Source organism: Stegodyphus dumicola, chromosome 3 (genome assembly GCF_044657685.1).
Source record: "Stegodyphus dumicola isolate Sdum_Otavi_A_Nest chromosome 3, ASM4465768v1".
NCBI classification, from domain to species: domain Eukaryota; kingdom Metazoa; phylum Arthropoda; class Arachnida; order Araneae; family Eresidae; genus Stegodyphus; species Stegodyphus dumicola.
The window spans coordinates 7,584,789-7,598,996 of NC_140770.1; the positions used below are offsets into that span (position 1 = coordinate 7,584,789).

General features: G+C 36.2%; 1 protein-coding gene across 1 annotated transcript in view; it reads right to left on the bottom strand.

Annotated features, from left to right (window-relative positions):
• The window catches only part of LOC118196746 (protein O-mannosyl-transferase TMTC1-like), an 848,849-nt gene extending 838,182 nt beyond the window's left edge, over window positions 1–10,667 (bottom strand). The window contains exon 1 of the mRNA XM_085812306.1: window positions 10,279–10,667. Coding sequence (XP_085668432.1) covers window positions 10,279–10,667 — 389 coding nt within the window. The remainder of the gene's footprint in view (window positions 1–10,278) is intronic.
• Between the last annotated feature and the right edge of the window lie 3,541 nt (window positions 10,668–14,208).

Consider the following 14,208-nt stretch of genomic DNA (forward strand, 5'->3'; position numbering starts at 1 on the left):
CTTTGGGAACTAGTCACCAGAAAGTTTGTGTTGCCACAAATATTTTTGTAATTTAATCCGCTTTGTGACAAATGTTTTCCTCATGTTTCAACCTTGCGCGCATGATATTTTAAAAATGGCTAGTGGTGCATACTTGAAATTGGATGGAATTCTTTATATGGGCACTATCTTCTAACTGAACCAAAAATCTGATGAATATGTGTAATATTAAACCATTTTATGCAAGAAAACATTACAGATGTTTTTAATAAAGTACATTTTATAGACTCAATTGCAAATAAAATAAAAACTTAACGTGAAATTCTTAGAATTTTTGGTTCAGAGAAGTTTCCAAATGGTATAAAAGCTATAAATTAAATATGGAATTAAATTATGCGACAGAATGTTTTAAACTGTGCGCGCAAGGTGGAAACATGACGAAACATTTTGTCACAAAGCGGATTAAATTATAAAACTATTTGTGGCAACACAAACTTTCTGATTACTAGTGCTTTTATACAGTACTGTGTAATATATATTAAATTGTGAGCATCGTATAGATATGCGTCGTATAAAATTGCACTAATATAGGAAATATACAGTTGGTATAGTAATATAAATAGTGTTTTATTAACTTTGCATTAACTATTGTATTGAACAATATGGCTTATTGATCTTATATTGAATTATCAATCTTGTCTTGCATCTCGTACAGAATCATTAGTATCGTTTTACCATGTATTGGTATATATCTGTATATGTGTATGTATGTATATATGTGTGTATGCGTGTATATATAGTTGTATAATGTATCCTCTTTACCTTGCATTGGTATTTATATAGTTGCATAATGTATTTATGTATTGTATCCTTGCTTTGTACACTAATTATTGTATTGAACTTACCATCAGTATTAAGATCATTACATCATCGATATCATACTATCAGCATTATTATCAGCCTAGTATGTAGCAGCAGTAGCAGTTTTGTAATATTTAGCATTGTATTAGTTTGTAGTACTGTTTGTAAGTATTCTAGTAGTAGTTTTGTAGTATTGTAGTATGTAGCAGTAGTAGTTTTTGTAATGGTGTTTACTCCTTTGGTTTTCTATTGTTATCGCTTTCTGTATGTGTTTTGTTCTAATTATGTCTATGTGATTCTAGTATTTATTCAAAACTGGCACTTGCACCTCTGTAATCTTATGCTTTGTCAAAACTTCTAATGTACCCTTTATTTATCTATTTATTTTATTTTTTTGAACTCTTGTCTGGCATTGTATTTGTTGAACTTTGACTCAATAAATACTAGGCCCAGGCGGTTGGTGTGAACATGCTTCTGGGGGCTTCTTTGGTCTTTTGGCTGCCACCTGGATGGCCTGGTCGCTGGGTTTCGGTGTATGGTGCGAGGCGCCTGTGTGGCCCATCTGGCTCAAGATAGAGGTGGACGTGTTGCATATGCCAATTAACCATTACGGTAAAGGGATGGTGCACACGTCCCCCGTCAACTATCAACTATCAACTAGTGCTTTTAAAAAAGTTGTAATGTGTAACATAATGTATATAAGCAGTTGTAAAATGTATGTGTGTATTGCAGTAACAGTAACGTAATAGTGTTTAAGTGTAGTAATACATTAAGCAAAAAATGTCAATGCAGTTGTAATATGAATTACAAAATGTATCTCTAGATATAGGTGGACGTGGCGCTATACCAATTAACCTCAATGGTAGAGGCATGGTGCCCCCGCCTTCCGTCGCATATCGCATATTTCAGAACGCAGCTATATTATGTAGTCAGCTGTAAAAAGTTGAAAGTGATTGCTTTTAAATTAAATAAGTTATCCCAATTCTTGCAACAGTCACCTATTCGAAGATCTTATGGGTTTTATGGTGTACGAGTCCCCTTAGGAAGCGATATGTTGCCATCCTTGATAACGTAATATATGAAATATTTGGATAGTGAGTGCTAGGATAGAACTCGGTAGTATGTATGAATACGAAAGACAATGCAGATTCATTAGGTTGTATCGATGCAGGTATGTGAAAACTGTGCAGTGCCATCGCAGGGATTCGAACCCCGGATTTCCTGAATACGCATCGAGAGTGATTCCTGTGACACCACGAAGGCGTACGGGAAGGATAAATATTAGGATAGTAGAGGATAAATATTACTCCTCTAATATCACAATGTTACTCCTCTAAGATAAAACTACATTCCAATGAGAAAACAATCTAATATTAAGATTACAATGTCTAACACGATATCTTCATTTCTCCATTATCTATATCCAGAAACTCGCCCTTTCTTATTGTTGTTTTCGCAACTCTTTAGTCCCTCAGTCACCTGTAAATTTCCAGAGATGGTTAGTGTGCAAATGACGCAGTTCAGTTCGTATCTGCTTAGGTCGGTTTACCTATTACGCTGACATAAAGTTCCACAGTTAGAAGGGAAAAGTTCGGCGTGAACTTCGCAAGGAGGTTGCGAATATTTGTATTTAGTATTAGTACGACGAGAATATGTCGTACTAATACTAAATATGATTTTGGTTTATGTGATTACGGCGAAGCCTCGAGGGCTAGCTGCCTAAGGGGAGGGATGCCTTCGTGGAGGACTCTCTAAGAGAAACTGGCTCATATGCACGTTACAGATGATGAAAACCACGAAAACGCCGATGCAGACAGCCCGTTCGCGAGATTGAAACCTCAGACAGAACTACCAGTGTTCAGCGATTTTACCGCTCGGCGCTGGTGGGCCCGGGTAGGTTAACGTTTTTAGTAGTTTGTAGTTGTAAATACTGATTATACTTCATTTTACTGTGATCTCTTGTACGAACAATTCTGTGGAAAATTCAATTTCTGAAATATTTCTTCTGGTGAAAACAAATTGTTATTAATATACTAGCAGCAATGCTGCTAGCCTTCGCCTGGCTTTTAAATGAACCGGGAAAATGCCTAAAGAGAATATCAAACACTAAATTTGTAAACTGCGCAAAATTTTACTCTGCAGAACAACTTCAAAAAATGTATTACATTATAACAAAATGCCAATGAAATATACACTGAAGTGACGAAAGTCATGGGATAGCAATATGCAAATATACAGATGGATGGCAGTAGTATCGCGTAGAAAATGTATAAATGCGAAGTGCTTTGGCAGGGCTTTCATTTGTGTTCAAGTTATTCATGTGAAGAGGCTTTGACGTGATTATGGCCGCGCGACGAGAATTAACAGACTTTGAACGCGGAATGGTATTTGGAGCTAGACGCACGACCGAGACCAGCGACGTCTGCGTAGAGTTGTCAATGTTCACAGACAAGCAACACTGCCTCAAATAACCGCAGAAATCAATGTGGGACGTACGAGGGACGTGTCCGATAGGACAGTGAGGCGAAATTTGTCTTCTTTGTGCTATGCCAGCAGAAGACCGACTCGAGTGCCTTTACTGACAGCACGACATCGCCTGCAGCGACTCTCGTGGGCTCGTCAGCATATCGGTTGGTCCCTAAGCGAATGGAAAACCGTGGCTTGGTCAGAAGAGTCACGATTTCAGTTGGTAAGAGCTGATGGTAGGGTTCGAGTGTTGCGCACACCCCACGAAGCCATGGACCCAAGTTGTCAACAAGGCACTGTTCAAGCTGGTGGTGGTTCCATAATGGTCTGGGCTGTTTTTACATGGCATGGGCTCGGTCCTCTGGTGCAACTGAACCGATCATTGACTGGAAATGGATACCTTCAGCTACTTGGAGATTACTTAGAGCCATTCATGGACTTCACGTACTCAAACAAAGATGGGATTTTTATGGATGAGAATGCGCCATGTCACCGGGCCACAATTGTTCGCGATTGGTTAGAAGAACATTCTGGACAATTCCAGCGTATGATCTGGCCACCTAGATTGCCCGACATGAATCCCATGGAACATTTATGGGACATCATCGAGAGGTCAGTTCGTGCCCAAAACCCTGCACCGTCAACACTTTCACAATTATGGACGTCTGTAGAGGCAGCATGATTTAATATTCCTGCAGGGGATTTCCAACGACTTGTTGAGTCCGTGTCACGTCGAGTTGCTGCACTTCGCTTGACAATAGGACCGGCAAAATATTAGGAGGTATCCCATGACTTTTGTCACTTCAGTGTAAGCAACACCCCTTAATACTAATATTAATTATCCTAATAAATAAATTAACCAACTTCCTGTTGCCTTCTGTCAACAAACATTCAGTATCCAAGAGAAACATTAAATTTAAAAATTGCACAGAATTATCGCCGAGTGGCAACAGTGATGATTTTCAACAGTCAGCAGTCCAGTATACAATTGAATGAAAAACTGTTGCAAAAACCACATTTCTAAAAGAATGAAACTATTCAAAATGATGCGATAAATTCGAAAAGATGAATTTAAAAAGAATCTGATTCGAATTTTGAAAAAAATCGCTTCGAGCTGTACTGGCCTCTTGTCTTAGATGCACCTATCTACCAACTTTCGTAGCCCTGGCTCTATTAGCTTAGCTATCTATTAGCTATTAGCTATTATACGCTCAGCACGAACGAAAGACACACAGACTCTTTCTTTTATTACATATAAAGGTTATCGTAATTATGCATTCAATCTGTTTCAAGCCCGTACGCACGTAACAGTAGCGTATGTAAACAACGAAACCCTAGCGCTCTATCGGGAATTCTAAGCATATGCTGTTTTTAAACATGTTATGATTTTGATGTTGAATTTCATGGGGCATTAAGTGCGGAGAAAGTGATGTTTAAGAATAAAGCTATAAAGACAAAATAAAAAGCGCTAGCAGGAACGAATTCGAGAACAAACTGGTAACCTACGATGCCCGGGGAAAGCAAAACAAGTTCCTTAACAAGTCCTCCAACGCGGCGTTAAAATTTGAAACCTTTTCGATTTTCTTTCTTTCATTCGCAATTAAACTCACTTTTCTGGAAGAATTACTTTTGTATTTTGTTTCGGCTCTGACATCCCCCATCGGAGTTCCATTTATATAAATATTCCGTTTGTAATTTATAGCTCTAATATTTAAAAACATTCTTCTAGTTTTCTCTTGTATTTTCGAGGCTTCTTTCATTTAAATATCGGATTCATCATTTACATAATCATATTCTAACAGCGAAGAAATCTTTCAGAATTTAATCAAGTATTCTTATCAAAATGCACGTACCTCTTTCGCTTCTTTAAAGAACAGAATGGGTTTTATTTGTTTTTAGTTTTTTTTCCCTCTCGCGTAAGAATTCATTTCCGTTTTATTAATAACCGTGTTGGTCCCAGAACTAAAGCGAAAGAAAAGTGAATCTTCAAAACGCAAAAATAGTGATTACATTTCAGCGACCGAATCCATTAAAATGTTTTGTGGCGTAACGTAGCGTTTGACTTTTAAATGCGTTGCCAAAACTCATAATTGAAATCTATATACCGTATTTTCCTTATTTTCTACTAAGTTTATTGTTTGAAGATCGAGAGAGAAAAATTATGGAAATTATTTAATTTCCCATTTCGGATAAGACAGTTTTACCGAAAATTGAATACCCACATTTCTTTACATTGAGATTTTTCCGGATAATTGAATGCCGTTTTTCCTCGCACACATTCCTTTTTTTAAATTCCTACTAATAGCTTTCACTCTACCGATATCTTGTTAAAGTTTTCAATCGTTAATTAAATACTTTTTATTCATCCACTCAAGTTCAAATGTATTTTTTAAACTTTTAGTGGATGACACTTGATGTTAATACCGTTTTTCCACATATTAAATTTTTTTAATTTAAAATTTCACATATTAAAAATTTCACATATTAAAATTTCACATATTTAAAATTTCACATATTAAAATTTCACATATTTAAAATTTCACATATTTAAAATTTCACATATTTAAAATTTCACATATTTAAAATTTCACATATTTAAAATTTCACATATTTAAAATTTCACATATTGAAATTTCACATATTGAAATTTCACCTTTTAAAATTTCACATACTTCACATACTATTTCACGTATTAAGACTTACAAATAATGACCGTTTATTAGGAATTCTCACGTGATGTAAAAATTAATTTAATAACTTTAAAAAAATGATTCTGTTCTGTAAAAGTTTCGTATAATATCTAAAGAATATAAAGAAGCATAGTCCTGCAGTAATAGTTCTATAGGAGGAGAAGAAAATCATAGGAGAAGAAGAATTCGTAGAAGTTCTATAGGAATTTTTGTTTAATTCTTAGGGAAGCGATTCGATAAAACATTACGCATAAAATTCTATAATAAAGCTAAAAAGACAAGAAAAAAATGATGCTTAAAAGCTGTAACGAGACCAAGACCAGATCGATATACGGCGAAATCATCCAGATTGTACTAATTACTAATCCCAGATTGTCCAGCAAAGCTAGACAATCTACATAAATCCAAAAATATCCAATCCTGCAAATATCCAAAAATATCCAATCCTACAAATATCCAAAAATATCCAAAACAATCCAATGGAGGATCCTGAAGGATTTAGTCTTTGTTAAAATCCAAGCAAGCTAAAATAACTTTTCCCCAAGTCCTGACTCTTACCTCAGACTGGTGGAGGGGTGTTCCTGGGCAAAATGGGCGAAGTACGTGGGGAGTTTTTCTCCTGGTAGGGCCAACTAGGCGTGAAAGCCATTCTATTATGCCCAGCTAAGTCAGTCTTCTCCATCTGGTGCCCCAGGCCTTTTGGCCAATTGAAGTTGCTCCTTCCCTTTTACCATGAATCCACCTTTTTTTAACCTTCATTTAAGATTAATTTATTATTTAACTTCTTCCTTACCATGAATTCACCTTTGTTTAACCTTTGTTTAAGATTAATTTCAATCTTATTGCCAAGTCTCGAAACGCACATGTTACCTGCAACGCGCGAAAGCCGGCACTCTATAGAATACCTAAACATTTTATGGAAAGCCGAAAACTAGATGGCAGTGTATGAAATGATTGACATTTCACACATTTCCAGACATTCTATAGAATACCGGATAACCAACCGACAAAGTAGGAATTACGTCTCCGATTCGTGTCGAATATCCATACATTTAATACTTTCGTACATAATTCACACATTTAATAACTTCATTCTGTAATTTCATCCATTCCACACATTTTTTTCTTTAATGAGAACACCAAGAATAAGGCATTCATTCTCGTATTCCATACATATTACATTCATTCCATAATTCCATCATTCAAGGTATTTTCTCCTGCTTTCCAGCATGCCCTTGTGGTGTAACGGTATAAAGTATTTCTCCCGCCTTCTTGGCATGCCTTCGTGGTGTGGTGATCTGCACGCTGGGCGCGTATTTCAGAGGACCGTAGCTCGATTCCCGGCGAAGGCGCTTCTTCATTTTTCATTTCTCCTGCTTCCAAAAAATACCTAATTTATCTAAAACGGTAGCAACACAGGCGCGTATTCGAGGGATCCAGGTTTAAGTCCCGGCGATGGCATTACTCATTTTCCATGTCTCCGACTTCGAAAAAAAAAAAACCTAGTGACTTTTCCTAACCTTTTAACTGGTGTTTTCTTTTTCTTTTATAAGAAGGGCAGCAAGGGTAAGGCAATAAGAAAGACATTCATTCCTTAATTTCATACATTTTCGTACACTGGTTTCTTTAATGCATCTAATACATTCATTCCGTGCATTTCACAAATTTCCGTACATTGTTTTCTTTAATATATTTAATCATTTTTATGCGGAAATTGTTTATGCATTTTATACAGGATCCGTACATTCAATGCTTTCATTTCATGACTCCATACATTTCACATAATTTCTTCTGTCTTAAGAAAGGCCTAAATTTTGCTTCGTATAACTTTCGTTTCCTTGTGTATTTTGTTGAATGGCGGTCTGTCATTATTTTTCAAAATATTTATATTTTTCAAGAATGCACGTTTTTAAATAATAACCTTTACCTTGACGTTTTTTCATTTTATTAATTTGTAGGGTTTATATTTATTTTAACTAACATTTATTTTAAGTTTAAACTATCTTTCCTGTCAAGCCTTACTTTCCCCTGGAATTGCCAATGCCAGAGTATGTAAATTTTAGTACAACGCGCAAGGATTTAAATTGTCAGCGGAAGTAATCTGAGTTAAATAGAAGGGAAACGAGTTCGAAGGTGTGCTTTCTTGCTTCACGAGCGTGGAGGTGGCTAGTTTGAAATCGAAGAACCACGCGTTTCGACCTGTGTGCTTGCCTCAGTAGATAGTTAAATCTTTCAACGTAATATTCAGAAGTTTGCTGAATTGTCAGCGGTATCTTAGAACGCGGTTAGGTTAGTTACGTTTAGAGAGCCTCGTAGTTAGTCACTTGTTGTTATTCTTTTTTTAGTTTCTTATTTTTATTTTACCGCCGGGTCGGCGTAGTTTGTGAGCGTCAAGAGCACGCATCTGTAATTTCTAAAGTTGAATAAAAAGGGATTTAAACCCTTCTCAAGACTTTGTATACTTTCCAGTTCATAGCAGTCACCACTATTGTTGCGTGCAGGTTGGAAGCGCGCAACATTACAAATTTATGATTTAACTTTAATTTTATTACCACGTTTCTTACTAAATAGCATTAGATATTACACACAATGCCCTAGGAAAGTGTATAATAATTCTCATCTTTCACATTTTTCCCAAAAATTGCTAAGATATTCTATAAAGTTAGACTCACTCTCTACATTTTAGATATTTCATTCTTATTGTGTTCACTAATCGATTCGATAGAGATTCAGGGACTTACTAGTTGGATAACAATATCCGAATAACAACATTAATTTCCGTTACATTACCAGGCGGATACTGTAACACGGAATTCAACATCGAATAATCGAACATCCATTGAAAGAAAAATTTCAGAATTCCTACCTGAAAGTGAGAACGGTGAGGATCCTACACGATTTTACGGACCTTGTCCGGTGACTTTACTTCAGTTTAAAAGAATCCTTTTACAATAGTTTGATCGTATTAATCGAATTGTTGATCGCAATAAGCGATGTTAATCAAATTGTTGATCGCAATGAGCGATGTTAATCGAATTGTTGATCGCAATGAGCGATGTTAATCGAACTGTTGATCGCAATGAGCGATGTTAATCGAATTGTTGATCTCAATCTCTGCGTTTTCGGTACTTAAACGATCCAGACTTTCGCGATTCGGGAATAATATTCGAATGATAACATTAATCTTAATCGCTATTACATTAAGCGGCCTTTACTGTAAATCGAAATCGAACATGGAATAGAACAGTCATTTAAAAAAAAATTCCTACCTGAAAGATGTTTCTTTTTCTTTGCTGTCACCTTTCAGAATGTGGACACAACTTTGAAGTTGAATTTGTTCTCAACTTCTTAGTTCTTTCATTCTTATTACCTCCGCTTATTCGGTTCGTTAGAAAATAGGAGGCCTCTTCCGACAATATCCGAAAGATAGCCGGATATTGTTATCCGGAGTTCAACAAAAATACCTGAACGGTGATATTAGCCGAGATCATATTAGGTGGTGTTTTCTGCAACATGAAACCGAACATCGAACATCCATTTAAAAAAATTCCTTCCTGAAAGTGATAACAATCAGGGATCTGTACGATTTTTAGTTGGCTAAGTTTACTTAAGTTTAAAAACATACTTTATTGTTTTTATCATAATTAACCGAATTGTCGATCGCAGTAAGGGATTAAATTTCCACGCTTTCGTACACAAACTCGGGGTCGTTCGGTAACAATTTGATAACAATATTCGAATGATAAGATTAACCCCGATTACCTAAAGCTGCGGCTACAATAACTAAAAAATCGAACATCGATTTATCGAATATTAATTGAAAAAATTCCAAAATTCCCACCTGAAAGTGAGAACAATGTGCCACTTTTAGCTAGCCAGTTTACTTCAGCTTAAAACATATTTTAATGTTTCTATCATAATTGACCGAATTGTCGATCGCACTAAGAGATTTACTTTCCATGCTTTCGAAGACAAACTCGTGGTCGTTCGGTAACAGTTTCATAACAATATTCCAATGATAACATTAACATTGATTACATAAAGCGGCGGCTACAATAACAAAATATCGAACATCGAATTATCGAATATTAATTGAAAAAATTCCCACCTGAAAGTGAGAACAATTAGGGATCTGTGCCACTTTTAGTTAGCGAGTTTACTTCAATTTAAAAACATACTTTAATGTGTTTATCATAATTAACCGAATCGTCGATGTGGCTACAATAACAAAAAAATGGAACAACAAAAAATCGAACATTGATTGAAATTTTCAAAATCCTACCTGAAAGTCAGAACGGTGAGGGGCCTGTACGATTTGTGGCTGCTTGGGTCCGACATAGGCTTCCCCCAGAAGTCATTCCACAACATGGCAGGCATCGGGTTATGTCCCACCACGTCCGGGTTGGTGGTGACGGCAACCAAATCATCATGAACGAAATCACCATGAAGGGAATTCAGGTAACAACAGGAGGAGAACACGGCCAGCATGAGGACCACTGTCCAGTCGGCAACCTTTCCGCCCCCTTGCCATAACGGCGAGGGGCTTTCCGTCCGTTGCTGCTGCTTGTGACTGCTCTTGCGAGGCATCGCGCACTGGGCTGCTCCTGTTGGTGAGAGGAGACTACAGAGCGGAAGTACGTTGGACACAACTTTTATACTCTTGGAGATCATGTTTGAAGATAGCGCAGTCACCGACTAAGTGACTAGAGAGAAGGAGTTCGCTGCCGGTTGCTCGGTGTTCGATCGATCGGTGGAAACCGGGGTTCCTAATTGGGTCTGGCACTGCGCCTGCTCCCCGAGTGCCGCGGGATTCTTCTTTCGATTCCCTCCCCTCGGCGTACCTTTGGCTACCGGCCGACATTTTCCTTCTTGTGGCCGATTATCCACCATGCTTCTAGGCTGGAGACCCTCTCGCCGCTGCTCAACGGGCCGTGGAGTCCTCTTTTCTTAATAAGGAGCGGGGGGAGAAAAGTCGCGCTTCGGATAGGGACCGCAGCCAAAACTTTTATTATTAAAAGCAAAGGGTAATGAAGGAATGTTTTTAAAACTTTCTTTCCTTACCTTCTTGTTTCTTTTAAACCTCAAGGGTTTAAGGGGTATCAGAAACCCCTATACCGACAATGTTAAACTGGCCATTTTCGATATACCTTTTCTCAAAATCTGCTGTAGATACAAGCTTGAAATTTTTTCTGTAATTAAAGTATACCTATCTGATTATACTGAAATGAGACTTTGAAGCATTTTGAATTTTAGAGTAAATTACAGAATATTTTGTTAGGCATAGTAAAATTTAGCATTTTTCTCACACATACACACAAAAAAAAAAAATTACAATTTTTTTCTCTAAGTTTATTACAAAAAAAGCTCATTTCAGTAAATATTAGGGAACCTAATAATTAAGTCATAAAAAGTTTAGATACCTGTGAGCGGTAGTTCCTGAGAAAAGGTACATCGAGTATAAAAAAAATCACGCTCGGAGAAAAACGCGTTTTTACGTAAAAATCCTCATTGATCAAAGCAGTAGATGACAAATTAAAACTAGATTTTTTTAAAGTTCTAATTTTCATAGAGATTAAAGAATGGTATTTTTAGAAAGATAAAAGTGTAGAGAATTTGAAAATTCAAAAATCCGAAATCACAATTTTTTGGAGATTTTGGGGTTCCAACACCCTTTAAAAGCCAGAAACACTTTACTTGCTCCTCTTGCTTCCCTAGCAGAAATCTTCAACATTTATAGTCAAATATTGTTGTAACGACCCGTTTTATAACGTATCCTCGGATATAACAAACGAACGTTTTAGTCCCATTCAATTCCTTCACACCTAAACACGACTATAGCAAATACTTATACGACTAAAGCGAATTTTCAAATGTCTCCATATCGGATATAATGAACGATTATTAAATAAAAGTGCAGGCTATTGAGGACCCGGGTTATTACGAAGCCCCGGATAGAACGCAGCAACGGATAATAACATTAATCGCGATTACATTAGACGGCCTTTACTGTAACTCAAAATCGAACACGGAATGGAACATTCATTGAAAAAAAACATGCCGCCAAATCTCGGAATGTGTACACAACTTTAAAGTTGGATTTGTTCTCAACTTTTTAATTCTATCAATCTTACTGAATTGACTTATTCGATTCGTTAGAAAATTGGGGCCTCTTCCGGCAATATCCGAAAGGTAACCGGAGCCGCGATTATATTAGGTGGTGTTTTCTACAACATGAAACCGAACATCCATTAAAAAAAATTCCAAAATTCCTACCTGAAAGTGAGAACAATCAGGGATCTGTACGATTTTTAGTTGGCGAGTTTACTTCAGTTTAAAAACATACTTTAATGCTTTCATCATAATTAACCGAATTGCTACCATGCCGATCATACTAACCGAACCCATGCACTTAATCTCATATTATAGACTATAGCGAACTTCAAAATATCCATATATCGGATGTAACGAACAATCGTTAGATGAAAGTGATGGTTAATCGCGTTATGATGAACCTTGCTTACTACGAACCTCTGAGATAACGAACAAACCTGTTGGTTCCATCCAGTTTCCTGCACACTTAATTTTATTTCGTACGGCTATAGCGATTTGCCAAATTTCTACATATCGGATGTAACAAACAATTATGAAAGGAAAGTACAGGTTTTTTACGAATCATCAGATATAACGAACGAACTTTTTGCTTTCTGTCCAGTTTTCTCTAAACTTAACGTTATTTTAGACGGCTAGAGCAAACTACGAAAAGTTAAAAAATCGTTTACTAAGTAGTACGTGGATACCTGCGACTGAAACTGTTTTTTGTATTTTTCGTAATTTTATAGTAGCCAAACTTTTGTTATTAAAAGTTAATGTTAGTGTAAATGTCTTAATACTTTACTTTTTAAGCTCCGGATGAAAGGTTTAAAGAAAGAAACTTAATTAGAACTTCGCGCCGAGTGTGATGTCTACTACACCATGAAGGCGCGTTAAGAAGGCGGGAGAAGTATCTTGCATACTCCTCCTTTTAAAGGGCGACTGGGGATTAGGTCACCCAATTCAAAATCTGGTGGTGAAGTATCATCATCCATCACCGTTTTTAGTTCGGGCGCCAATGTAGATTTGTTAGGTTATTTTGATACGGGAGACATGAAAAATGCACAATGTCCTCGCCGAGATTCGAACCTTGGACCTCTCGAAATACGCGCCTAGTATGTTGACCATTACGCCCCGAAGGAATGCTAAGAAGGCGGTAGAAATACCTTTACAACATTCGAAACATCGTGGATATGTGTTTGGAACAAGTTTTCCACTTGAAACCAAACATTGACATTTTTTTTTTTTTTACTTTATTTTTATATGTTTGTAAATTGTGCATTTTTTGCTTTAAAAATGATTGAATTACGTTGTTCTCCTCTTGCGGTTAAGGTTTTTATGCCTTTAGTTAATCTGCATGCAACAGTTGTAGAATTATCCACCATTTAAAAGTTGTTTAAGTTCGGCTAAGCCTTTTTTTTTTTTTTTTTTTTTTTTTTACCATAGCACCCATATTTGTTTACATTTGAAACTTAACAGTTAGGGAATTAGTCTTTGTGCAATTTCAGTGTCTTTTTGCTGAGTGAGACAAAAACGAAACTTTTAGTTCTGTGAACCGAAAAATCTGCCTTTTCACCCGCTGGCCAAAAGACTTGTTTTTGCATAGACACTGCAGTTTTAATTGTAAAAATTGTTTTTAATTGTTTTAACTGTATTTGATATTAAACTATTAAGCATAAAATTTTATCGCCGTTCATCAATAAGTTCAAGAAGCATTTGTTAGAGCCAAAATGCATTTAATGAAATTTAACCAAAATTGTTCGGTCTTATATAAGAATTAAAACCAACTCTTAAATATTTTCTCGGAGAATGTAATTAAGATTGAGTATACTTACAGCACAGAATATAAGGCGTTAATTACATGCTTCTAAAAATTATTAAGTATCCGGATGTTCCGTAGTAGTTAATTATAGTCTGCGATCTTTGGGCACCAGGTAACTGGAACCGTAATCTCTTACTGGTATAATTTAAAATATTATTATTATAAGACGTCTTTCTCGCTCTTTATAAACAATTACATTATGGGATCATAATTAACCGAATTGCTTTAACGAAGAAAAATGATATGGTAAAATATTTTGCGTAAAAATTAGTTCATTTAATACTTTTTTTTTTATTTCGC